General features: G+C 48.1%; 1 protein-coding gene across 5 annotated transcripts in view; it reads left to right on the top strand.

The window, feature by feature from the left end:
* Nucleotides 1-3443: 3443 nt before the first annotated feature.
* Nucleotides 3444-17986, top strand: part of ADCY3 (adenylate cyclase 3) — a 50130-nt gene continuing 35587 nt past the window's right edge. Inside the window, exons 1-3 of one of the 5 annotated variants that reach the window (XM_086875399.1) lie at nucleotides 3452-6151; nucleotides 6206-7139; nucleotides 15176-15325. In XM_086875399.1, the coding sequence (XP_086731525.1) occupies nucleotides 6471-7139; nucleotides 15176-15325 (819 nt within the window). In that variant the 5' untranslated portion in view covers nucleotides 3452-6151; nucleotides 6206-6470. Of the gene's footprint in view, nucleotides 7140-8424; nucleotides 8448-15175; nucleotides 15326-17986 lie in introns of those variants that run through there. The other 4 variants (XM_086875398.1, XM_086875401.1, XM_086875400.1 and 1 more) reach the window with 4 other exon arrangements.

Below are 17986 nucleotides of genomic sequence, written 5' to 3'. Positions count from 1 at the left end.
TCCCGGATTATCCCGGAGCCGCTGGAATGGACTCGGACTCTCTGGAATTCCGGGAAAATCTTCAAAATCCCGGGAAAAATCTTGGATATTTATGGATATTTATGGAATTTTCTGGAATTCCCAGAGTTTCCCTTCCCCTTTCCCAATCCCGAGGGGAATTTGGGATTTTCCCGCTGCGAATATTTGGGATTTTCCCACTTCCGGGCAGCTTTTCCGTGGATTTTTTTTCCCCCTAAAACCCAGAATTTAATCCCAAAATCCCGATTTTTCCCCCCAATTTTCCAAGGGAAATATTCCCAGAATTCCCTGGAATCTTCCCCATTTCCCTGAAATTCCGTCCCCCATCCCGTTTTTTCCCAGGATTTTTTTTTTTCCCGCCAAATCCCGGGATCCCGGCGCAATTCCCGATTTTATTTCTTTACTTCCCGGATTTTCCTGGAGCCGATCCCGACGTTTTTTTATGCATTAAAAACCTGGAATTCCGGGAGCCGTCGCCTCGTTTGGATTCGTTTTTCCGGCTGGAGCTGGATCCCGGGGAATGCTGGAGGATGTTGGGAATTATTGGGAATTATTTGGGAATTATTTGGGAATTATTGGGAATTATTGGGATTTTTTTTTTATTTTGGGGAAATTTTTTGGGAATTATTGGGAATTATTTGGGAATTATTGGGAATTATTTGGGAATTATTGGGAATTTTTGGGGTTTATTGGGAATTATTGGGAATTATTTGGGATTTATTGGGAATTTTTTGGGAATTATTGGGAATTATTGGGAATTATTGGGAATTATTTGGGAATTATTTGGGTTTTATTGGGAATTATTTGGGATTTATTGGGAATTATTGGGATTTTTTTTTTATTTTTTGGGAATTTTTTGGGAATTATTGGGAATTATTTGGGAATTATTGGGAATTATTGGGAATTATTTGGGATTTATTGGGAATTATTGGGAATTTTTGGGGAATTATTGGGAATTATTTGGGAATTATTGGGAATTTTTTGGGAATTTTTTGGGAATTATTGGGAATTATTGGGAATTATTTGGGATTTATTGGGAATTATTGGGAATTTTTTTTTATTTTTTGGGAATTTTTTGGGAATTATTGGGAATTATTGGGAATTATTTGGGAATTATTGGGAATTATTTGGGAATTCTTGGGAATTATTTGGGAATTATTGGGAATTATTGGGAATTATTGGGAATTATTTGGGAATTATTGGGAATTATTTGGGATTTATTGGGAATTATTGGGATTTTTTTTTTATTTTTGGGGAATTATTTGGGAATTATTGGGAATTATTTGGGAATTATTGGGAATTATTTGGGAATTATTTGGGATTTATTGGGATTTATTGGGAATTTTTGGGGTTTTTTGGGTTTATTGGGATTTTTTTTTTTATTTTTTGGGAATTTTTTGGGAATTATTGAGAATTATTTGGGAATTATTTGGGAATTATTTGGGTTTTATTGGGAATTTTTTGGAAATTCTTGGGAATTATTTGGGATTTATTGGGAATTATTGGGATTTTTTTGGGGGGGGAATTTTTTGGGAATTATTGGGAATTATTTGGGATTTATTGGGAATTATTGGGAATTTTTGGGATTTTTTTGGGTTTATTGGGATTTTTTTTTTTATTTTTGGGAATTTTTTGGAATTATTGGGAATTTTTGGGGTTTACTGGGAATTTATTGGGATTTATTGGGAATTACTGGGATTTTTTGGGGATTATTGGGAATTACTGGGATTTTTTGGGATTTTTTGGGGGGAATTATTCAGGATTTATTGGGATTTATTGGGATTTATTGGTGGTTTTTTTTATTTTTTGGGAATTATTGGGTTTTATTGGGAATTTTTGGGGTTTACTGGAAATTTATTGGGAATTACTGGAATTTTTTTGATTTTTTGGGATTTTTTTGGAATTATTGGGAATTTTTGGGATTTATTGGGATTTTTTTTTATTTTTTGGGAATTTTCTGGGAATTATTGGGAATTTTTGGGGTTTACTGGGAATTTATTGGGATTTATTGGGAATTACTGGGATTTTTTTGGGATTTTTTTGGGAATTCTTGGGATTTTGGGGATTTTTGGGGATTTTTTGGGAATTATTGGGAATTATTTGGGAATTATTTGGGTTTTATTGGGAATTTTTGGGGTTTAATGGGAATTTATTGGGATTTATTGGGAATTACTGAGATTTTTTGGGATTTATTGGGAATTATTGGGAATTTTTGGGATTTATTGGAGTTTATTGGGATTTTTTTTTATTTTTGGGAATTTTTTTGAATTATTGGGAATTTTTGGGGTTTGCTGGGAATTTATTGGGATTTATTGGGAATTACTCGGATTTTTTGGGGATTTTTTTGGGAATTATTGACATCTTTGGGATTTTTGGGAATTATTTGGGAATTATTGGGAATTATTTGGGAATTATTGGGAATTATTTGGGAATTATTGGGAATTATTTGGGATTTTTTGGGAATTTTTGGGATTTACTGGGAATTTATTGCTATTTATTGAGTATTACTGGGATTTTTTGGGATTTCTTGGGAATTCTTGGGATTTTTTTGGAATTATTGGGATTTTTTGGGAATTATTGGGAATTATTTGGGAATTATTTGGGATTTATTGGGAATTTTTGGGGTTTACTGGGAATTTATTGGGATTTATTGGGAATTACTGGGATTTTTTGGGATTTATTGGGAATTATTGGAATTTTGGGGATTTTTGGGGATTTTTTGGGAATTATTGGGAATTATTTGGGAATTATTGGGAATTATTGGGAATTATTGGGAATTATTTGGGAATTATTTGGGTTTTACTGGGAATTTATTGGGATTTATTGGGAATTACTGGGATTTTTTGGGGATTTTTTTGGAATTATTGACTTTTTGGGGATTTTTTGGGAATTATTGGGAATTATTTGGGAATTATTTGGGTTTTATTGGGAATTTTTGGGGTTTAATGGGAATTTATTGGGATTTATTGGGAATTACTGGGATTTTTTGGGATTTATTGGGAATTATTGGGAATTTTTGGGATTTCTTTTGGATTTATTGGGATTTTAGGGGTTATTTCGGGATTTATTGGGATTTTGGGGGATTTATTTGGATTTATTGGGAATTCCTGGGATTTTGGGGAATTTTTTTGGAATTCCTGGGATTTTTTTTTTATTAATTAAGAATTATTTGGATTTATTGGGATTTTTGGGGGGGGTTTTTGGGAATTATTGGGATTTTTTTTGGGATTTATTGAGTTTTTTTGGGAATTATTTGGATTAATTGAGAATTATTTGGATTTTTTGGGATTTATTGAGATTTTGGGGGATTATTTGGGAATTATCGGGATTTATTGGGATTTATTGGGAATTATTGGGACTTTCTGGGAATTATTGGGATTTATGGGGAATTATTGGGATTTTTTTGGGATTTATTGGGAATTATTGGGACTTTTTTTGGGAATTACTGAGATTTAATTTGATTTATTAGGATTTTTTTTTTTTAATTATCCGGATTTAATTTGATTTATTGAGACTTTCTGGGAATTACTGGGATTTTGGGGGATTTTTATGGAATTTGGGAAAGGAAATCCAGGGATTTTCTGGGATTTGGGTTTTTTTTTGGGATACCCCAGGAATTCCTTCCCAAATCCCAAATCCCTCCCCGTTTTCCCAGGGAATTCCCTCCATTCCCAGCCTGGGATTGGATCCGGAATGAACCTGGAATTATTGGGGAATTATTTGGGATTTTTTTTTTTAATTATTCAGGAATTATCTGGGAATTATTCTGGAATTATTCGGGAATTATTCAGGAATTATTTGGGAATTTTTCGGGAATTGTTTGGGAATTATTTGGGAATCAGCAGGGAATTGTTTGGGAATTACTGGGGAAATATTTGGGAATTATTCTGGAATTTTTGGGAATTATTCTGGAATTATTTGAAAATTATTCGGGAATTATTCAGGAATTATTTGAGAATTATTTGGGAATTTTTGGGGAATTATTTGGGAATCAGCGGGGAATTGTTTGGGAATTACTGGGGAAATATTCGGGAAACATTTGGGAATTATTCGGGAATTATTCTGGAATTATTTGAGAATTATTCGGGAATTATTTGGGAATTATTCGGGAATTACTTGGGATTTTTTTTTAATTATTCAGGAATTATCTGGGAATTATTCTGGAATTTTTCGCGAATTATTCGGGAATTATTCGGGAATTGTTTGGGAATTATTGGGGAATTATTTGGGAATTATTCAGTAATTATTTGGGAATTTTTGGGGAATTATTCAGAAATTATTCGAGAATTCTTTGGGAATTTTTTTGGAATTATTTGGGAATTATTTGAGAATTATTCTGGAATTAATTGGGAATTATTGGGGAATTATTTGGGAATTATTCGGGAATTATTTGGGAATTATTCGAAAATTATTTGGGAATTATTTGGGAATTATTTGAGAATTATTCTGGAATTAATTGGGAATTATTTGGGAATTATTGAAGCCATTCCGGGATCCAGGAGGCTCCGGATCCATCCCGAGGGATTTTTATGGAATTCTGGGATAGGGAGACCCTTCCTGGAGTCCCCAATTCCCAGGGAATTCCCAAAATTCCTTCCCTTGGGATGGGGCTGGATCCAACCCCAGGCTGGGAATGGAGGGAATTCCCTGGGAAAAACGGGGAAAAATTTGGGATTTGGGCTGGAATTCCCTGGGAAAAATTGGGTGGAATTTGGGAATTGGGCCGGAATTTCCCTGAGAAAAACGGGGAGAAATTTGGGATTTGGGTCAGAATTCCCTGGGGAATTTCCTCCCGGTTTTTCCCGGCAGCGAGAGGGTTACGAGGGGAGGCGGGACCGCCCAAAAAAAAAAATCCCTGGAAAAGCCATTCCCGCTTTTCCTGCCTCCATCCCGAGCTTTTCCGGGAGGAGGATGAGGGGCGGGATCGCATCCCTGGGTTCTCTCCCGCATCCATCGGGAATTTTCCCGGGAATCCGTCGGGAATCCGGCGGGAATCTCGGGAAGGAGGAGCGGGGGAGGCATCGCGACATCTCCGGGAAGGAGCTGGGAAAGCTGGGAAAGCCGCACCGGCCGGGAAAAGGAGCGGCCGCGGGGGCAAAGCGGGAATAAACCGGGAATAAACCGGGAATAAACCGGGAATAAACCGGGAATAAACCGGGAATTCAACCGGGAATTCAACCGGGAGCAAACCGGGAATCAAGCGGGAATTCAACCGGGAATAAACCGGGAATTCAACCGGGAATCAAGCGGGAATCAAGCGGGAATCAGCCGGGAATCAAGCGGGAATCAAGCGGGAATCGGCCGGGAATAAACCGGGAATCAGCCGGGAATCAACCGGGAATCAACCGGGAATTCAACCGGGAGCAAACCAGGAATAAACCGGGAATAAACTGGGAGCAAACCGGGAATTCAACCGGGAATTCAACCGGGAATAAACCGGGAATCAACTGGGAATAAACCGGGAATCAACCGGGAATCGGCCGGGAATCAACCGGGAATAAACCGGGAATCAAGCGGGAATCAAGCGGGAGCAAACCGGGAATCCAGCCGGGAATAAACCGGGAATCAACCGGGAATCGGCCGGGAATAAACCGGGAATCAAGAGGGAATTCAACCGGGAATAAACCGGGAATCAAGCGGGAAATCAGCCGGGAAAAAACCGGAAAATCAGCCGAGAAATCAGCCGGGAATCAGCCGGGAAATCAACCGGGAATAAACGGGGAATAAACCGGGAATCAAGCGGGAATCCAGCCGGGAATAAACCGGGAATCAAGCGGGAATCCAGCAGGAAATAAACCGGGAATTAAGAGGAAATCGGGCCGGGAATCAGCCGGGAATAAACTGGGAAGGAACCGGGAATCGGTTGGAAAAGAGCCGGGAAGGTACCGGGAATAAACCGGGAATCAGCCGGGAAATAAACCGGGAAAACAAGCAGGAATAAACCGGGAATAAACCGGGAATCGGCCAGGAATAAACCGGGAAATCAAGCGGGAATAAACCAGGAATAAACCGGGAATCGGCCGGGAATAAACCGGGAATCAAGCGGGAATAAACCGGGAATCAAGCAGGAATAAAGCGGGAATAAAGCGGGAATCAAGCGGGAATCAAGCGGGAATAAAGCGGGAATAAACCGGTAAATCAAGCAGGAATAAACCGGGAATCAAGCGGGAATCAAGCGGGAATCAAGCGGGAATCAAGCGGGAATAAAGCGGGAATAAACCGGGAATCAAGCAGGAATAAACCGGGAATAAAGCGGGAATCAAGCGGGAATCCCGGCCTCTCCCTCCTCTCCTCCAGCAATTCCCGATCCCGGCGTTTTCCCGGGAAAGGCCCCTCAGGACGGCGATGCCGCTTCTCTGATCATCCCCCAAAAAAACCCGGAGAACCCCAAAAAAACCCCGAAAATCCCCCAAAAAACCCCGAAAATCCCCCCCAAAAAAAACCCCTCCAGGATGCCCCGCGCCTTCTCCGAGCCGGAATTCTCCGCCGAGCACTCCGCCGATTATTCCTGGAGTTTCCCATCCGATCCCGAGGGCTCCGGGATCCGCCGCTCCCAGGAATCCCCGGCTCCCCGCTGCCCCTGCCTGCCGCATTCCCGGCGTTTTTCCTTCTCCCCGGAATCCCTGGAAAAGCTCTACCAGACTTATTTCCGCCGCCAGCGCCACGAGACGCTGCTGGTGCTGCTGGTGTTCGCCGCCCTCTTCGACTGCTACATCCTGGGAATGTGCGCCGGCTTTTCCCGCATGGAAAAGCTTTTCCCGGCGCTGGCGGCGCTGGCGGCGCTGGTGGCTCACGGTTCCCTCTTCCTCCTCCTCAAATCCCGGCTGCTCCCGGAGCGCTTTTCGCAGCGGTTCCTGCCCGGAGCGCTGTGGGCGCTGATCGTGGCGCAGCTCTGGGGGTTGCTGGGGCTGGAGCTGCAGAGGGTTTTCCCGCAGGCGGTGGACGCGGCGGGGTGGCAGGCGTTCTTCGCCTTCTCCTGCTTCCTGACGCTGCCGCTGCGGCTGGCGCGGATCCTGCTGCTGGCGGCCGCCTCCTGCGGCGGGCACGCCCTGCTGATGCTGGGCAGCGCCGCCGCCCGCAGGGAGACGGGGCCCGGGGATGGAGCGGGGCTGGGCCGGCAGGTGAGGGGAGAATGGGAATGGTGGGAATAATGGGAATAATGGGAATTCCGGGGATGGAGCGGGGCTGGGCCAGCAGGTGAGGGGAAAAACAATGGGAATGGGAATGGTGGGAATGGTGGGAATGGGAATGGGAATGGGACGGGATTCCGGGGATGGAGCGGGGCTGGGCCGGCAGGTGAGGGGAAAAATAATGGGAATGGGAATGGGATGGGATGGGAGCCCGGGGATGGAGCGGGGCTGGGCCGGCAGGTGAGGGGAAAAACAATGGGAATGGTGGGAATAACGGGAATAATGGGAATGAGAATGGGAATGGGAATGGGAATGGGAATGGGATGGGAGCCCGGGGATGGAGCGGGGCTGGGCCGGCAGGTGAGGGGATAATGGGAATGGGAATGGGGATAATGGGAATAACGGGAATTCCGGGGATGGAGCGGGGCTGGGCCGGCAGGTGAGGGGAAAAACAATGGGAATGGTGGGAATGGGAATGGGAATGGGAATGGGAATGGGATGGGAGCCCGGGGATGGAGCGGGGCTGGGCCGGCAGGTGAGGAGGGGATGACGGTGGGAATGGTGGGAATAACGGGAATGGGAATAATGGGAATGGGAATGGGAATGGGAATGGGAATGGGAATGGGAATGGGAATGGGAGCCCGGGGATGGAGCGGGGCTGGGCCGGCAGGTGAGGGGAGAATGGGAATAACGGGAATGGGAATGGGAATGGGAATGGGAATGGGAATGGGAATGGGAATGGGAATGGGAATGGGAATGGGATGGGAGCCCCGGGATGGAGCGGAGCTGGGCTGGCAGGTGAGGGGATAGTGGGAATGGTGGGAATAATGGGAATAATGGGAATTCCGGGGATGGAGCGGGGCTGGGCAGGCAGGTGAGGGATAATGGGAATGGTGGGAATGGGAATGGGAATGGGAATGGGAATGGGAATGGGAATGGGAATGGGAATGGGAATGGGATGGGAGCCCGGGGATGGAGCGGGGCTGGGCCAGCAGGTGAGGGGAGAATGGGAATGGTGGGAATGGGATGGGATGGGATGGGATGGGATGGGATGGGATGGGATGGGATGGGATGGGATGGGATGGGAGCCCGGGGATGGAGCGGGGCTGGGCCGGCAGGTGAGGGGAGAATGGGAATGGTGGGAATGGGAATGGGAATGGGAATGGGAGCCCGGGGATGGAGCGGGGCTGGGCCGGCAGGTGAGGGGATGACGGTGGGAATGGTGGGAATAATGGGAATGGGAATGGGGATAATGGGAATAACGGGAATTCCGGGGATGGAGCGGGGCTGGGCCGGCAGGTGAGGGGATAATGGGAATGGGAATGGTGGGAATGGGAATGGGAATGGGAATGGGAATGGGAGCCTGGGGATGGAGTGGGGCTGGGCAGGCAGGTGAGGGGATGACGATGGGGATGGTGGGAATGGTGGGAATAACGGGAATTCCGGTGATGGGAACGGTGGGAATGGGAATGGGAATGGGACGGGATTCCAGGGATGGAGCGGGATTGGGCAGGCAGGTGAGGGAAAAACTGGAATAACAATGGGAAAGGTGGGAATAAGGGGAATGGGAATAATGGGAATGGGAATGGGACGGGATTCCATGGATGGAGCGGGGCTGGACAGGCAGGTGAGGGAAAAACGGGAATGGTGGGAATAATGGGAATAATCAGAATAATGGAATGGGAATGGGATGGGATTCCATGGATGGAGCGGGATTGGGCAGGCAGGTGAGGAAAAAACGGGAATGGGAATAATGGGAATGGTGGGAATAATGGGAACGGAATGGGAATAATGAGATAGGATTCCATGGATGGAGCGGGATTGGGCAGGCAGGTGAAGGAATAACTGGAATAACAATGGGAAAGGTGGGAATAAGGGGAATGGGAATAATGGGAATGGGAATGGGATGGGATTCCGGGGATGGAGCAGGGCTGGGCAGGCAGGTGAGGAAAAAACTGGGAATGGGAATGGTGGGAATGGAATGGGAATGGCAGGAATGGGCTGGGAGTGGGCTGAGAAGGGAAGGGAGCGGCCGTGCTTGGGGTTTCCAGGGGCTTTCCACGAGTTTTCCACGAGTTTTCCATGGGTTATCCAGGAGTTATCCATGGATTATCCGTGATTTATCCACGGATTATCCCTGGGTTATCCATGAATTATCCATGGGTTGTCCATAATTTATCCATGATTTATCCACGGATTATCCATGGGTTATCCATGATTTTCCATGAGTTATCCAGGCATTGTCTATGATTTTTCCGTGGATTATCCGTGAATTATCCATGGATTATCCCCGGGTTATCCATGGGTTATCCATGAATTATCCCTGGGTTATCCATGGATTATCCATGATTTATCCCTGGGTTATCCATGGATTATCCATGAATTATCCATGAGTTATCCATGAACTCCATTGGGGACCAAAAATTCCCAAAAAATTCCCAAAAAATCTCCGGAATGCGGCGGCAGCATCCCGGCGTCCCGGGAGCTTTCCCAAGAGGAAAAAAACCGGGATCCATTCCCAGATTCCTCGGCGATTCCCATTTTCCGGGGATTTTTCGGGATGGAATTTCCTCCCCGATCCCAAACGTGGCCTCAGGGATGAGCCCGAATTCCAAATCCCAAACTTTTCCCGGGAAAACACCCAAAAATCCAGGAATTCCCTGCCTTGGCCAAATCCCAAACTTTTCCCCATGGATATTCCGGAGCTTTTCCAAGATCGGGATCTGGGGAGGGGGGGGGAAAAAAAACCCGGAGATGGAAAATTCCCGGGAAAATCCCACGGGAAGGAAGGTCCCTGTGGGAATTTGGGATTCCCTGGATCAGCTCCAGGCCTAAATAATCAGGAAAAAGTGGGAATTTATTCCCGTTTTTTTTGGGATAATTTAGGAATGTGGAGGTGGCGCCGGGAGTTTGGGAAAACGCAGCCGGAAAAAGCACGGAAATCCCAATTTTTCCGTATTTTTGGGATAAAAACTTGGAGAAATCCCGGCGTTCCGGCCGCATTCCCGGTTTTTCCTGCTGGCTTGGAGAGGGAAGATCCCAATCCCGGGCTGGGATTTGGGAAAAGCGGGAATATCCGGCCGGGCCGGCTGCGGGTTAATCATTGCCCGGGACCGGAGATTCCGGAGATTCCGGAGCTGGGAAAACCTTGGGAATGGCAAAGCTGGGAATAAACGGGGGAATTCCTGAGGGACTGGGATGGGAGATTTTCCCATGGGATTTGGGATGGGAGCTTTTCCCATGGGATTTGGGATTTGGGATCGGAGCTTTTCCCACGGGATTTGGGATGGGAGCTTTTCCCACGGGATTTGGGATCTGGGATCGGAGCTTTTCCTGCAGGATTTGGGATTTGGGATCGGAGCTTTTCCTGCAGGATTTGGGATCTGGGATCGGAGCTTTTCCTGCAGGATTTGGGGATTTGGGATCGGAGCTTTTCCCGCAGGATTTGGGATCAGAGCTTTTCCCACAGATTTTGGGATTTGGGATCTCCTCCATGTTGGAGTTTTTCCCGCAGAATTTGGGATCTGGGATCTGAGCTTTTCCCGCAGAATTTGGGATCCGGGATTGGAGATTTTCCCACGGGATTTGGGATCTGGGATCAGAGATTTTCCCGCAGGATTTGGGATTTGGGATAGGAATTTTCCTGCAGGATTTGGGATCGGAGCTATTCCTGTAAAATTCGGGATCCAAGATGGGAGCTTTTCCCGCAAAACTGGGGATCTGGGATTGGAATTTTCCCACAGGATTTTGGGATTTGGGATCAGACTTTTTCCCACAGATTTTGGGATTTGGGATCAGAGTTATTCGTGTAAAATTTGGGATTTGGGATCAGAGCCTTTCCCACAGGATTTGGGATTTGGGATAGGAATTTTACTGCAGGATTTGGGATCGGAGCTTTTCCCACAGAGTTTAGGATTTGGGATTGGAATTTTCCCACAGGATTTGGGATTTGGGATCTCCTCCATATTGGAGCTTTTCCCACTGAATTTGGGATTTGGGATCTGAGCTTTTCCTGCAGAATTTGGGATCTTGGATCAGACTTTTTCCCACAGGATTTGGGATTTGGGATCGGAGCTTTTCCCACAGGATTTTGGGGTTTGGGATCTGAGTTTTTCCTGCAAGATTTGGGATTTGGGATTGGAGCTTTCCCTGCAAGATTTGGGATTTGGGATTGGAGCTATTCCCGTAAAATTTGGGATTTGGGATTGGAGCTTTCCCCATGGGATTTGAGATTTGGGATCAGAGCTTTTCCCACAGATTTGGGGATTTGGGATTGGAGCTTTTCCCGCAGGATTTGGGATTTGGGATCGGAGCTTTTCCTGCAGAATTTGGGATCTTGGATCAGACTTTTTCCCACAGGATTTGGGATTTGGGACCGGAGCTTTTCCCACAGGATTTTGGGGTCTGGGATCGGAGCTTTTCCCGCAGAATTTGGCATCCGGGAAGTGCTTGGAGCTCGTGACTCACCGGGAGAGGTTTTTTTTGGGATAAGAATCACGGAAAAGCAGCTGGAAGCGCAGCTGGAATGGGATGTGGCGAGTGAATTCCCGGGATTTGCAGCATTCCCGGGATTTTCAGCATTCCCGGGATTTGCAGCATTCGGCTCCGTTCCCTCCCGGGGTTTCTCCTCCGTTGCCGCCTCCGGACAGATCCGGGCGATTCCCGGGAATTCCCGGTTGGGCCTGGAGCGGGATCCGGCCTTGGGATGCTCCCAGGGGATTTAGGGATCTGTTTTGGGATCTGTCGCCATCTCCATGTCCAGGGAATGGGATCTGATCCATGGGAATGGGATCTGATCCCTGGGAATGGGATCTGATCCATTGGAGCAGGATCCAATCCCTGGGAACAGGATCCAGGCTCTGGGTTCAGGATCCAATCCCTGGGATCAGGATCCAATCCATGGGGACAGGATCTGATTCATGGGATCAGGGTCTGATCTGTGGGATCAGGATCCAATCCAGCCAATCCATGAGATCTCTGGGACCAGGATCCAATCCCTGGGATCAGGATCCACCCCACGGATCAGGATCCACCCCACGGATCAGGATCCAATCCCTGGGATCAGGATCCACCCCACGGATCAGGATCCACCCCACGGATCAGGATCCAATCCCTGGGATCAGGATCCAATCCATGGGGACAGGATCTGATTCATGGGATCAGGGTCTGATCTCTAGGACCAGGATCCAATCCCTGGGACCAGGATCCAATCCCCGGGATCAGGATCCATCCCACGGATCAGGATCCACCCCACGGATCAGGATCCATCCCATGGATCCCCCGCACTGACCCTGACATTCCCGGCGGGAAGGACCTGGAGCATTCCCGACTTTCCGGCCGTTCCAGAGAACCCCCAAATCCCAGGATCCGGAGCCAGGCCCTGTTTTCCCGGTTTTCCTTTGCTCCAAGCTCTGCAATTCCCAGGGAACGGCGCTCGGAGCCGCTGCCCGGGATCCCCCGGGATCCCCCGGAATCCCCCGGGATCCCCCGGCTGCCGCCTTTTTCCAAAACATCTCCGGGACTTTGATCCCCGGGAATCCCTCGGGATGCTCCGGGAGCCGCTTTTCCCACAGGAATTCCTGGAATTGGCCCCCAAAATTGGGATGGGGGGGGGTCGTGGTTTTGGGTTTTTTTTCCGGGATTTTAACAAGGATCGGCTCCGCTCATCCCGGAATTCCTGCTCTGGCATCCCGAATTCCCCGGGATCCCGAATTCCCGCTGGGTTTCCCAAAGATCCCGAGATCCCAAATTCTTGTTTTTATTCGGAATATCCCGTGATCCCGAATTCCCGCTGGTTCTGCGCAAATATCCCACGATCCCAAATTTCTGATGGTTCTTCCTGTATATCCCACGATCCCAAATTCCCGTTGTTTATTCCCAGATATCCCACGATCCCAAATTCCCGTTGTTTATTCCCAGATATCCCACGATCCCAAATCCCAGCCGTTTGTCCCCGTCCGTGGGGCGATCCCGAATTCCGGCTGTTTGTCCCTGACTGTCCCGGGATCCCAAATTTCTGATGGTTTTTCCCAAATATCCCACGATCCCAAATTCCAGCCGTTTGTCCCTGTCTGTGGGGCGATCCTGAATCCCAGCTCCCAAATCCCAACTCCTGAATCCCAAATCCCAACAACTCCCAAATCCCGACCCCCTACTCCTGGACACCCAAACTCCCAGAATCCCTGAACCCCAGAATCCCGAAATCCCGAATTCCCGAACTCCCAGAATCCCGAAATTCCAGAATCCCGAACTCCCAGAATCCCAAACTCCCAGACTCCCGAAATCCCAGACTCCTGATCTCCCTGGACTCCCAGAACCCCCGGACTCCCCCCTGGAACACCCCCCGTGAATCCTGGGATATGATACGTGTGTGTTTTCCCGTTTCCCACTGTTTCCTGTTGTTTCCTGTTGTTTCCCACCGTTGTTTCCCGTTGCCGTTTCCCGTTGCCGTTTCCCGTTGCCGTTTCCCGTTGCCGTTTCCCGCTGTTGTTTCCCATTGCCGTTGTTTCACACCGTTGTTTCCTGTTGTTTCCCATTATTTCCTGCCGTTGTTTCCCGTTGCCGTTGTTTCCTGTTCCCATTGCTCTTTCCTGTTGCCGTTTCCCGCTGTTGTTTCCCGTTGTTGTTCCCTGCTGTCTCCCGTTCCCGTTGCCATTTCCCATTGTTGTTTCCTGCTGTTGTTTCCCGTTTCCCGCTGCTGTTTCCCATTGTCATTTCCCGTTTCCCACTGTTGTTGTTTTCCCGTCGCCATTTCCCGTTGTTTCCTGTTGTCGTTTCCCATTTTCTGCCATTGTTGTTTCCCGTTGTTGTTGTTGTTTTCCTGCTGTTGTTTCCCATTGTTTCCTGTTGTTTCCCATTGTTTCCCATTGTTTCCCGTTCTTTCCCATTGTTTCCCATTGTTTCCCGTTGTTTCCCATTATTTCCCATTGTTTCCCATTGTTCCCCATTGTTCCCCATTGTTCCCCATTGTTTCCCATTGTTTCCCCATTGTTTCCTGTTGTTTCCCGTTCTTTCCCATTGTTTCCCGTTGTTTCCCCACTGTTGTTGTTCCCCCACTGTTGTTGTTGTTTTCCCACCGTTGTTTTCCCGCTGTTGTTGTTTTCCTGCTGTTGTTTCCCACCATTGTTGTTCTCCCACCGTTGTTTTTCCACCGCTGTTGTTTTCCCGCCATTGTTTCCCGTTGTTTTCCCGCCGTTGTTGTTGTTTTCCTGCCATTGTTTCCCATTGTTTCCCGCCGTTGTTTTCCCACCATTTTTGTTTTCCTGCCGTTGTTTCCCGTTGTTTCCTGCTGTTGTTTCCAATTGTTTACCGCCGTTGTTTCCCGCTGTTGTTTCCCGCTGTTTTCCCACCATTGTTGTTTTCCCGCCGTTGTTTCCCGCCGTTGTTTCCCGTTGTTTCCCCACCACTGTTGTTGTTTCCCTGCCATTGTTGTTGTTTCCCGCCACTGTTGTTGTTTCCCCGCCACTGTTGTTGTTTCCCGCCATTGTTGCTGTTGTTTCCCGCCATTGTTGTTGTTGTTTCCCCGCCGTTGTTGTTGTTTCCCCACCATTGCTGTTGTTTCCCCGCCATTGTTGCTGTTTCCCGCCATTGTTGTTGTTTCCCCGCCGTTGTTGTTGTTTCCCCTCCATTGTTGTTTCCCCGCCATTGTTGTTGTTTCCCCGCCATTGTTGTTGTTTCCCCGCCATTGTTGTTGTTGTTTCCCGCCATTGCTGTTGTTTCCCGCCACTGTTGTTTCCCCGCCATTATTGTTGTTTCCCGCCATTGTTGTTTCCCGCCATTGCTGTTTCCCTGCCGTTGTTGTTTTTTCCCCGCCATTGTTGTTTCCCCGCCATTGTTGTTGTTTCCCCGCCATTGTTGTTGTTATTTCCCACCATTGCTGTTGTTTCCCGCCATTGTTGTTTCCCCGCCATTATTGTTGTTTCCCGCCATTGTTGTTGTTGTTTCCCCGCCGTTGTTGTTGTTGTTTCCGTCGTCCCCCCGCCTCCTCGTTGTCATCATCGTGGTGGTGGTGGTGGTTGTCGCGTCAGCTGCTGTGGCAGGCGCTGCTGTTCGGCTGCGCGCTGTGCGTGGGCTGCATGTCGTACGTGATGGCGGAGCGCAAGCACCGCAGGGCCTTCCTGGAGGCGCGGCAGTCCCTGGAGGTCAAACTCAACCTGGAGGAGCAGAGCCAGCAGCAGGTGGGGGCCGGGAACGGCCGCGGCCGGAACGCCGGCAACGGCGGCCGGGACGACAGCGGGAATGCCGGGAACGGCGGTGGGAAGGGTGGGGATGGCGATGGGAATGATGGGGATGGTGGGGATGGTGGGAATGGCGATGGGAATGATGGGGATGGTGGGAATGGCGATGGGAATGATGGGAATGATGGGAATGGCGATGGGAATAATGGGAATGGCATCGGGAATGGGAAAAATGGGAATAATGGGGATCATGGGAATGGTGGGAATGGCAATGGGAATAATGGGGATCATGGGGATGATGGGGATAATGGGAATGTCAATGGGAATGATGGGAATGATGGGAATGATGGGAATGTCAATGGGAATGTCAATGGGAATATCAATGGGAATGTCAATGGGAATAATGGGAATAATGGGAATAATGGGAATGATGGGAATGATGGGAATGATGGGAATGGCAATGGGAATAATGAGAATAATGGGAATGATGGGAATGATGGGAATGATTGGAATGGCAATGGGAATGTCAATGGGAATGTCAATGGGAATGATGGGAATGATGGGAATGATGGGAATGATGGGAATGTCAATGGGAATGTCAATGGGAATAATGGGAATGATGGGAATGATGGGAATGATGGGAATAATGGGAATGTCAATGGGAATGTCAATGGGAATAATGGGAATGATGGGAATGATGGGAATGTCAATGGGAATGATGGGAATGATGGGAATGATGGGAATGATGGGAATGTCAATGGGAATGATGGGAATGATGGGAATGATGGGAATGGGAATGTCAATGGGAACATCAATGGGAATGATGGGAATGATGGGAATGATGGGAATGATGGGAATGATGGGAATGGGAATGTCAATGGGAATAATGGGAATAATGGGAATGATGGGAATGATGGGAATGATGGGAATGATGGGAATGTCAGTGGGAATGATGGGAATGTCAATGGGAATGATGGGAATGATGGGAATGGGGATGATGGGAATGATGGGAATGGGGATGATGGGAATGGTTGGGGTGGGGATAATGGGAATAATGGGAATAATGGAAATATCGGGAATGTCAATGGGAATGGGAATAATGGGAATAATAGGAATAATGGGAATAATGGGAATGTCAATGGGAATAATGGGAATATCGGGAATGTCAATGGGAATGGGAATAATGGGAATAATGGGAATATCAGGAATATTGGGAATGTCAGTGGGGATAATGGGAATAATAGGAATAATGGGGATAATGGGAATAATGGGAACGGCATCAGGAATGTTATCGGGAATGATGGGGGTGGGGATGGGAATAATGGGAATATCAGGAATATCGGGAATGGCATCAGGAATGTCATCAGGAATGGTGGGGGTGGGGATAATGGGAATAATGGGAATATCGGGAATACCAGGAATGTCAATGGCAAGAATGGGAAGAAGAATGGGAAGAATGGGAATGGGAATGTCATCGGGAATGGTGGGGGTGGAGATGGGAATAATGGGAATAATGGGGATGGGGATGGGGAATGGGATCAGGAAAGGGATCAGGAGTGGGGCTGGGAATGGGTTTGGGAATGGGAATGGAAATGTCAATGGGGATGGGAATAATGGGAATAATGGGAATAATGGGAATAATGGGAATGGGATCGTGAAGGGGATCAGGAATGGGATTGGGATTGGGAATGGGAATGGGAATGGGGCCGGGAATTGGGCCAGGAATGGGATTGGGAAGGGGATCGGGAATGGGATTTGAAATTAGGGATTTGAAATTTGGGATTTGAAATTTGGGATTTGAAATTTGGGATTTGAAATTTGGGATGTGGGATCTGGGATTTGGGATTTGAGGTCTGAAATTTGGGATTTGGGACCTGGGATTTGTGATTTGGGATTTGGGATACCGGAAGTGCTTTTCCATGGATGGATCCTGCCTGGAATGTTCCCATCCCGGATCCATGGGGAAGCTCCCCGGGATCCCGGTGCCGATCCCGATTTCACTCCCGGGATTGTTCCCATCACGGGATCCGGGAATGCCTCGGGATGGGATCCATGGATTTCCAACCCCTCCAGCCGGGGCTGCTCCAACCTTTCCTTGGACGCTCCCAGGGATTTTCTGGGAATTCCAGCCTAGCCGGGAATTCCTTCCCAAATCCCTCCCCCTTTTCCCAGGGAATTCCCTCCATTCCCAGCCTGGGGTTGGATCCAGCCCCATCCCAAGGGAAGGAATTTTGGGAATTCCCTGGGAATTGGGGACTCCAGGAAGGGTCTCCCTATCCCAGAATTCCATAAAAATCCCTCGGGATGGATCCTGAGCATCCTGGATCCCGGAATCCCGGAATTGCTCGGGATGGGATCCACGGATTCCCAATCCCATCCCATAATCCCACCCCAATCCCGGGATGCTCCCACCTTCCCTGGGACACTCCCAAACCCCGGAGCAGCCGCTCGGTGTCCACAGTCCCCGGGATTCCCGGTTTTTGGGGAGGAAAATTCCTGCTGGGAATTCCCCCTCAGGAGCGGCTGATGCTGCCCATCCTGCCGGGAAACCCGCTGTGTTTTCCCGGTTTTCCCGGTGATTCCCCCGGTGATTCCCGCTGGGAATTCCTGTTATTCCTGCTGGGAATTCCCAGTGATTCCCGCTGGGAATTCCCGTTATTC

Source organism: Cyanistes caeruleus, chromosome 2, assembly GCF_971803275.1.
Source record: "Cyanistes caeruleus chromosome 2, bCyaCae1.hap1.1, whole genome shotgun sequence".
NCBI classification, from domain to species: domain Eukaryota; kingdom Metazoa; phylum Chordata; class Aves; order Passeriformes; family Paridae; genus Cyanistes; species Cyanistes caeruleus.
Note: the sequence above shows the minus strand (reverse complement) of the source record. Positions and strands in the feature narration are given on the sequence as shown.